The sequence below is a fragment of the Actinia tenebrosa genome, unplaced genomic scaffold (genome assembly GCF_029948245.1).
Source record: "Actinia tenebrosa isolate PJP-AT-01 unplaced genomic scaffold, QUT_ActTen_1.0 PGA_scaffold8__29_contigs__length_14323225, whole genome shotgun sequence".
Classification (NCBI taxonomy): Eukaryota; Metazoa; Cnidaria; class Anthozoa; order Actiniaria; family Actiniidae; genus Actinia; species Actinia tenebrosa.
Window position 1 is genome coordinate 3123254 of NW_028292585.1, and position 10064 is coordinate 3133317.

At 35.0% G+C, this 10064-nt stretch overlaps 1 protein-coding gene across 1 annotated transcript; it reads left to right on the forward strand.

Moving 5' to 3' along the window:
• Positions 1 to 6314: 6314 nt before the first annotated feature.
• Positions 6315 to 9784, forward strand: LOC116286668 (GPI ethanolamine phosphate transferase, stabilizing subunit). The gene is made up of 5 exons (XM_031693237.1): positions 6315 to 6549; positions 6915 to 7006; positions 7553 to 7669; positions 8411 to 8519; positions 8936 to 9784. Exons 1-5 carry the CDS (start codon positions 6334 to 6336, stop codon positions 9044 to 9046), a joined length of 645 nt encoding a protein of 214 aa, XP_031549097.1. The 5' UTR covers positions 6315 to 6333; the 3' UTR covers positions 9047 to 9784.
• Positions 9785 to 10064: the final 280 nt, after the last annotated feature.

Genomic DNA, 10064 nt, shown 5'->3' on the forward strand with positions numbered 1-10064 from the left:
CATTTAAGTAAATGTCCGAAATTCGAATAAGATAGAGCGATTCGTTGGTGCCAGTAAAAGTACCATCGTAAGATAAGCTACCTTCTACGACAAGCAGAATTATTTATAACTGAATTTCCAATTGTGCGCGATACATATCAGTATATTCCTTTGGATTTAATTTCTATCTCATTTAATAACGCTGGCTTTGTACCTGATGGAAGTTCAGCTGTAGTGTGTCTAGTCTGGTCAGGTTTCATGTAGCTTATCTTCTCGTAGTTACCTTATTTTCTCCATTACACAACCTACAGTTTGTTGCCTTCCTCGGTAGCTAGTTATTCAATACAATGTACAATGTAATACAAGTTCATTTTGCTCAAAAATTACATAATTAAAAGCAGAAGAAAAAAATCCCAAACATTTTTGCCGTCGTATTTCATTTTTAACACGTATAATATATAAGACAGCAATATTTTTTATAAAGTGAATTAACAAAATACAAAATAACACTGTGGTGATGCGTTTTTTTTTTTTTGTTGTTGTTGTTGTTTTGTTGTTGTTGTTTTTTTTCATATTGTTTTATTTTATTTATTTATTTATTTTATTTTATTTTATTTTATTTTTTATTTTTTACATTTTCTAAATTTGCCTACTTCGTTCTTCTGTCGTGGTTTTCCTTGGTAATAATGTTTTTACTATGTATATATCACCATATATTTATTAGTAAATGTATAAGTAAATTAACTTTATAATTGTAAGCCTTGATTAATTATTACTATTTTTTTCATTGTATATTTTTTAATCCAAAGTTGGATAAATAAAGCTGTTATTAGGTTTATTATTACTTGACTGAATAGAAAAAAGAAAAAGAAAAAACAACAAGATGGGACACAGCGTAGATGGGATGGACGTTTATTACCGGATGTTTCGATAGTGAACAAAAGCATCTGTCGGTACCTGGCGTTTACTATTAAAAATTCCTTTTTTCGTTCTAATATTTACCCTTCTTTTAGCTTCTATTTGTACAGGAATATAAACAGCTTGTAGGAAATGTCAGTGGTGTCAAGTATAGAGATGTGAATTTTACTCTCTTATTCTTTTATCCTTGTACAAGCCTCAAACAGCGTCGCCTCGGTGTCTATACACTGAAGTAATAGGTGCTTGAAAATTACATAATATAACCTACAATGTTTAGGATTAAAGTAAAACGATTAGTACTATGGCGTAGACAGTGTATGATGATGTCATAACCATATTATCAAGGATTAGAACCAGAATACTTTTATTATGAGTCTATGACGTCACCTGCTGTTTTTGCAAAACTTAGTTTTTCAGTTGTATAAAAGAAAATAAGGGCGATCATCTGCGAATTTCAAGCTGATTTGATATGATTTTGGCAGCTTTTCTTATGGTTTTTCTTTGCATGACAGTTATTTTCTTATCGATATCGGTCATGAACTTGGTCAAGAAAATTTCATGTGTGAAAAGGTTGTAATAATTTTTAAAATTTTGGAATGACCTTGTCGCTCACGAAAGGGTAATGATTGTCTTTTTCTCGAGAATCGCAAGTTTCGTTAGCAGCAAAATATTCATTAGTATGTTGTTGTTGTTGTTGTTGTTGTTGTTGTTTTCAGTTTTAATTGTAGGGGAAAGTTCAAGATACATTCCTTTTCAAACTGTAATAATTGCTTAGAGTTTTGAAAACAGAATCAATACGGGAAGGGAATGCCAATGGATAACAAATTTTTTGCTTCATATAGAAACTCAAATCAGTCATTATCAAAATTTAAAAACTAGGTTCAATATTTCAACATCATTTCTACTTTTGCTTTCCCCAAAGCCTTGATTCATTTTTGCTTGAGGCAAGAGTTGCACTCTAAACTGAACTAAATGCTTATTAGCCAAAGTTGGCACTATTAACGCCTAAAAAACACGTTAATTCAATAACATGTCATTACCTGCGAAAATGGATATTCATTATTTCCTCGTCGTAATTTAATTCTTTGACCAAACTCAGAGCATTTAGACGAAATAACTATGAAAACACCCGGGCCATAAGCCAAGTCTAACCGCAGTAACACGGAATCTGAAAAAAAAAAAAAAAAAAAGACGTTCGTGGGAGGCTTATTGGCCTTCATAATTAATCTCAGAATCAGAAATTTTGAGAAACAATAATATAGTAGCTTAGAAATTCTATTGACACTTGAAATATACATTCAGATTTAACTTTACTTCCTTGGTTTAATGAATTTTTCCTTCTATTTGTTCGCATTTTATCTTATTTAAATTCTCAACACAGTACGAACGATCAACCTGTCGATTTTTTGACATTATTCCTATCGAAGCAATTTATACATACTGGATTTTTCAGATTTCGTTATCTCTGAAATCGAAACTTTTTCCAGTTTTTTAAAAATCCTTTCACGTCAATTTACGAAAAGCCGTAATCAGTACATACCAGGGTGATAAATCTTTTTATGAAAAAATAGCCTAAGATAGGTCCCTATTCTATTCGACTAAGCTTCCTTTCTGTCACATATGTTGTCAGTCAGATCAACTTCATATAATTCGCATGTATATGCCCTTATCAAATTAATTTTCTACGAATAAAATCAGTCGATTTTGAAATATTTTGTTCCCTTTTTGCAGTTTATCTTGGAGTCATTTACTTTAATTACTCGGCACCGGAAAACCTTTAAATCTTCACTTTGTTCGACGAAAAACAAAACAAACACAGAACTGGATTTTCCACTGTTAATTTGCATGATTTTTAATTAACAAAATAGGATCTAAACACACCATTTTTTCGTGTCGAAAATAAATTCGAACCCGACTGGCTGGCAGTATTAATTACTGAAGAACTTCTTATGCCTACTATATATCGAGTCAAAGCAAAAATAAAAATTTATTTTTCACACAGTCAGTTGGTTCCTTGGTGGGTAAAGCACGATTCCAGAAAAGATCAGACAATAAAATCTGGTTTCATTCAACAAATCAGAAAAGAAAAAAAAAAAAAGAAGCTTACTATTATCCTTCTTTAAAAAATTAATTATTTCAGCTGATTGTAAGGAAAGAAGAAAAACAAAAACGACAGCTGAACTGCTAATTATACTCGGTCTTTTTTTATAGCAATGATTATTTTAACTGACTTTTTAACTAAAAATAAAATAAAAAGATTAACAAAACCGACCTCTGAAAATGCCAATTACAATGAATTTCTTGTAAGTCTGATTATTATGGCTTATTCTATTTCCCCCTCCATTGGCAGTGTTGCTCGCGGTATCTTAGCAATTTCCCTGCTTATACTGGAAAATTCATTTTTCACTTAATATCAAGAACCGCTTTTTACAGGTTCAGTTTTTCCGCTTTTCTCTTCTGCTTTTTGGATAGACCAAAAATCCATCTCCGACGCCTTGAAAGAGTTTTTTCTTCTTCACTTAACTTGTAGTTTTTCTTTTTGAAGTTATCATTTCCTTAAAGAAATATAATATTCATTGTAAACTTGGCTGGTTTCTTGCACGATCTCTTTGCATAAGACCTTTTTTTTATCAGTGTTTTTCCCCTTCTTTTTTGGACTAGCTTCCCAGTGCCGACTTACGGTCTCTTGGCGCCATTTATTACTTTTACTGACTATTTTATGTGGCTGAATGTACTGAATAATTTTTTATTATACCGACCTAGCTATTTAGTCCAAGAAGGCTCGTCTGCATAATCTCAAATGCAAGCTAACTTCTCAGTCTTGTTTACTTGTTTACTTCTCTTTATCTCTCTTCAGCTAGCTGGATCCGGATATAAGCGTGTCTCCATTCTCAACAACGAAGGCTTTTGTATGTCTTTCTCGTAGGCTACTGACGCCAAACATATTAAAGTCTCGGATCCTTCTATGTCGACGGTAAGCACAGCACAGGATAAAGAAAAAAACCAAAATAACAGCAATACAAAATACTACCGACACAGCAGCCCATATCTCTTGGCCAACACTGGCTGGTGTAGTTTCTGTATCAGACATATTACAAAAAAATTTAACTTTGGTTTACTACAGCACGAAAAGCCGTATCAGCAAAACTCTTGTCCTTCCATGTCCATGTTCAATGAATGACTGCTTCAAAAATCCAAAGAACAGCGCACTTTAGCTTTTAAAATCGATTTCTTAGACTTCTAATAAAGACGTCGTTCAAAGTCAAAATCATTATCGTGAGAATGCTCACATCGGCCTGGTTTTAAATTGAAACGCTGCTTCGGAAAAATTCTTGTATAAACCCGAAACATCACGGTACGTCGTCATAAGTGGACTATAATATGCATGAGTCAGTAACAAATAATAATTAATAAATTGATTGTTACTGCAGCTCCATTGGCTCTCTCGTTTGCATATCAATAATTTTGACACCATTAATATACCCACCTTATCCTAGGCTTTTTCAAAGTCACTTTGGCTTTGCTCTTTATATGAATCGATGCCGAGAGACTGACGACGTCTATCTTATTACATTAAATTTCACAACTGAATCCTATTTCCTGTGTTTATTAGAGGATTTACGGAACAGTTTGTCAAATGTGTCGGGGATGACTATGGAAAAGTGCTTTAATTCTTCATTAAAGGTGACTCCCTCGCCGCCAGAGATAAATTTTAGTTAAAATGAGATTCAATTAGAACATGAATCCATGACGGATCAACACTCTAAGGTATCCTCTAGCTAAAATGGTTTGATTTATCAGTCCCCAGGTTGAAAGGATAGTCGTTGATAGTTGATGGGGGTCTCCAAGAGACAATAATCTAAATGATTAAATCTATATCCATTCTATTAGCTCTTTAGTTTTGGGGAAACTTTTATCTCAGTCTTACCGAAATCTCATCGAGAGCTCCTTAAAGCTGGTCAGGTTCCAGTGAAATTGAATTCGCAGGGAATACGATCTACTTTGCCAAAGGGATCGGAAAAAGCAAATAAGATAAATTCTATATCTAGCCTCAGTAGACAAGTATTTTCAAGTATTCAAGTACTGAAAATGTAAGTACAGTGTCAAAAAAGCTAAAATCTGCACAATGTTATTCTATAATAAACGTGTGCTGTGGACTTAAAAAGGTTGCTTTCACTTCTATAAAAAGCTTAGCTTAGCAACGAGACTGTAAGGTAGTTGCCGGCACTTGTAAGCGACTGAAATGAATATTCCTGCTTGCAGAAAATCGAACCCCGCGAAGATAATACTTACTTACTATATACATTAATCAAGGCATTTACTAGCAGTTTCTGAAGTGATCTTATGTTTATACCGTATTATTGGGTATAAGTAGCTTTTTGCAAAGGACTCAAATGTAGCATAAGTGGTTCTTTTGAAGTGTAAGAATAAAAGTGCATGAAGCCATTATCATATGATAGCTTGTCTTACTATTCATTCATTATTTTTTCCTTCTTTCCATGTTCTTTTGTTCGGCTTTCTGGGTTTCTTTCCTTTCTTCTTTTTTCCATTCTTTCTTTCTTTCATTTTCTTTCTTTTTTCCTTTCCCTCTCCCTCTTTTAGTTCCATCCTTTAGTACTTTTTCACGGCTTTATCTTTCTTTCATTTTTCTCCCCATTCTCATCTTTCATTTTTCTACCTCTTCTTTTCTTTCTTCCTTTCTCCTTCCCTTTCTTTTACGTTCTTCCATTTCTTTCGTCAAATCAGAGTCGACAAAATCTCCTTGGTCCACATGCATATCAGTCCTTCTCTGGATCATCATTTATAACCTGGCGGCATGTTCATATATTCAGTGCAAACGTTATCAGTTCAACTCAGTGAGTGTCCCATATAAGATCGCCTGCCTAAATTCTATAATACAGAAGTCTACTTTCTCGACGCCAACTCAGTCTTTTACAAAAATGATTCTTTTAATGCCTATTGAGAAACAGGTCTTAAATTCAGTTTCTGTAAAAGGCCAATATTTTTGAGTACTTAATAGTTATGTTGGACCGAGATCTAGACAACATGACCATATTCAATAAACATACATGCTTATTTATCATTCTAAATTATGACAATCACCTGAATATTGGTGCCTAGTTCCGAGACGTTTTTAAACGAATAAACAGTACGATTAAAAGCGATATTATGAAGCCGTAGATTGTATTATTTTGTTTTGGCTTTCTTCCTTCCTTCCTTCCTTCCTTCCTTCCTTCCTTCCTTCCTTTCTTCCTCCCTTCTTTCCTCCCTTCCTTCCTTCTTTCCTTTCTTCCTTCCTTCCTTTACTTTCGTTCAGTTATCATTCATTTCATTCATTCTATCCTGAACTTTCAGTCTTTTACCTCCTTTTTTCCTTCTATATCAAGGTTATGGGCTTCCTGTGTTCGTCACCAGAACGAGACCATCTATTCCAAGATGGTGGACAAACACGAAGGAACTGTCGCCAAAGACATCGCCATAATAAGCATAATTCAGTTAACAATAACCACTATATCCAGCCTGTTTGCTAATTATCTTTTAACAAGTGTATCATTTGTGTCCAGTCCAACACTTTCCTTCAAGATATTCGTTGTTGTTTATAGTATTTTAAGCCTTTGTATTCTGATGTCAAAGACCAAGACGCGATGGAGCGTAAGTGTTAAAATATACGCACTGACAAGATTGATTCCTTTCTAGGAGAAAACAAAAGAAGCAACAGTGAATCTTAGGGAGGTAGCTTTAGATTTTAAAATATTATAGACTAGTATGAATATGGCTGAAGGGGAGGGGGGGGGGGGGGGGGGGCTGGAGAGGTTAATCTAAGTCGTTGCAAACAGTCGTGTCGGAGACCCCTCCCCAGCCCCTTGAAAACCCCAGTCAACCTTATTTAATATTAGGTTTTCCTGATAGAGGTATGTATTGAAATATTTTAGGGTTTTCCCAACTTTTAGCAAAATTTAAGACATTCAACTTGAATATTTTATCGTGCATGATTTTTATGATGGATTTTATTTCAGCTTGTTCAATTGGCAAAGTTACCTTTTATCGTTGGGAGCTGTACTTTGATATTCTACGTTATTGCTGTGTTATATGGAGCACCTTTCCTATCGTAAGTGCAAGACTTGTTAAAAATCATAAAGGTTTTTTATGGTTTCCTATGCTGTCTACTTGATTCAAGGAATCTTTTCTGTCACTCTTCAGTTTTCCTTCTCCACAAGTAAGGGTTTAGTAAACACCAAGCATCAATTTTATAGATAATTTCCCTCAACCTACAGACTGATCTTAGTAAGGATATAGTCCAGACGCTGCACCCTCTCCTTTGCCACTCCGCTTTTTTGGGGGGGCTTCAACACAGGAAGCCCAAAAATAAAAGCAGAGTGGCAAAGGAAGGAGTACAACGTCTGGACTAAGTTAGGGTATGGCTAAATCAAATTGGAATTCAGGATGTTGGTTTTATGTAGGGAGAAAATGCTATAAGAGGGAGAAAATCCTTTTTGTCTGCCCCTATCCCCCTTGAACCAAATTCCACTACTACTACCTGACCCCCTCTCTGGTAAAAATAAACCTTATATAACCATTTCATTTCACCATTTCATAATTTTTTTCTGAAATATATGTTGTTTGATCTCTTATTATTTTTGTCTAAACTTTCCAGGAAAACAGATGAAACAATGATGTTGGGTCTTGTCATGGCTGTCCTGTGCTTCTTACCACCATGTTGTATCTTAGGAGCCAATCTTGATGTTTTGTACAGAATATTTATCAGCAACTGGTAAAATTATCATGTTTCTTCTAAATTTCTCTGCTCTTCAATAGCCACATTTGACAGGGTGGTTCACACCTTGGCCATGTTATTCCCATGAGAATATAAAATGGAACAAAGTCAGAATTCTTTTTCTTTTTCTTTTCTTGGCTCAGTACCATTCCTACCACGATCTGTCCTTTCCTATCATCCACATGTAGTCTATAAGGCATTCTGAGGTTCAGGAAAAACTGGATTGTGTCAGCATTGCAATGCATTGTGGGATTGATTTAGGGGACAAAATAGATGCCATCTTGGAAATATGTTCCCTAAAACAGCCCCACAATGCACTGCATGCTACTCACTTTCTCCTCAACCTCAGAATTGCTAATAGTTACAGAAATCTTTAACAAATAAAAAAGCTTTTTCCATGCTCCATTCAGTAATAAAGCATGCAAGAAGTGACGTAAGCACGAAAGGAGTGTAAGGAGAAGCACAAGCTGTAGGTGAGTGCGCTTCCTAAGTGCTTTATTACCCAAATGGACCACCGAAAAACCTGTTTTATTTGTATAGTCATTGATTTTATTTTGGTATTGAATTTATTTGCTCAAAAAGAAAGATGGTTGCAGGATCTAGCAGCACTTCCTGCACGCAAATGGTGTCAGCACTGTGTTCCGTTCACTAATAAAGCACAGTTTTTGAACAATCAGCGCGCTCGTACTATCCTAACTATATAATAACAGTGTATAAAATGTCATTTTATTTTCAAAGGCTCGAATGCACTGCTGAGTCGTATTTCCAGTGCTGTATGACACTGACTGTATTTGGTGCATGGTTAGGTGCGTTTCCTATTCCACTGGACTGGGATAGACCTTGGCAGGTCAGTATGAACATCACCACATGGGGGGGGGGGGGGGGGAGGGTGCAATGTACCTTTTTTCCTCCCAAAACCCACTCATATGGGTTTTCTCATTGGGGTTTACTGCCATATACACAGGTTTAGCAAAAAGTTTTTTTTGTGGGGGGGGGGGAGGGTTCACTTATCCACATTTACTCCAAAAGAATAATAAAGTAATACATCCCTAATACACCTATCTTTTCTCTTTCTGTCATTCCATTTCACATCGTCTGTCAATTCCTTTAGTATTCTGTCTTTGTTTACTTGTAATGCATGAGTAGCAACAAAATATGAATAAGACCTAAACAAAGATCATTATTCTCAAGGAAGTGATGCATCCAAATTTACAAGCTGATTGTCGAATCAGTTTTTTACAATAAAGTATAATTGATTTCCAGGTTTGGCCAATCCCTTGCGTCATTGGAGGAATGTTAGGAAACACCTTGGGAGTTTTCATATCTGGAATTATTTTCTACTGTACAAGTAAAACAGGGAGGAAAGATCTATAATAGACATTAAAGGGAAGGTACCTTTCCCAATGGGGGAAGGGCTGGGGAATTCCCAATAATTTTTTATGAATGGTTGAAGCCCTACCCTGATCACTCAATAAGTAAATTATGACCCTCAAATTAAGGTAACAAGAAAGCAGCTTTTGTCAAAATAAAATATTCAAATTTGTACTTAATGACCCTCCCCTCTTAGACCACCTGGCTGTATAAGGGAGAGTACAGTTTTTTCTGTGATTACTATTTCCCTCAGTAATAAAGAGTATCTATCTCTCTGTCTTCCCTCTCCCTCCCTCCGCAATACAAAAAGGTACCTTTCCTTAGGCATTTATATAGGCAGTTCTGTGTAAAATTGTGAAGCAGTTGGTAAGATATTTATTTGTAAAATAGATTACATAGCTTACTTTTTCTTAGCAACGAACGACAGTCCCCTTCACAGTTCCCTGTGCCATTTTGAAAGGTAAACGTGCCTGTGCACCATAGGCACAAAGGCGAATACCTTCCAATTATAGAGAAATTATATGTACAATATTATTGAAACTGCTTAAAAAAGTCTTTATCAAGGTCACCACCTTTCTACCTTTGATACAATTGGCACAATTTCCTTTTAAGACGGCACAAATAATATATCCTACAACTGACCAGTCCGTCATAATATCTAATATAATAGGAGATTATCTTTAAAACTAGTTATTTTTTAAAAGCATAATTTTAAGGATTAAATAAAATTATGAAGCATTTTGCATTCTTCAACAATAATTTGGATCTTTTCAAAAGGTTTGACAATGGTCCAAAATCCATCAAAACCATGGGCTATAGTCCATGCTTTTTGCCCGAAAATGGCCCAAAATCACTTATTTTGCATCCTTCATAAATGATGGATATTTTTTGAAAAGGTGTGAAAATCGTCCAAAATCCATCAAAACCATGGGCTATAGTCCATGCTTTTTGCCCAACAATGGCCAAAAATCACTTATTTTGCAACCTACTTAAATAATGGATATTTTTTGAAAAGGTGTGA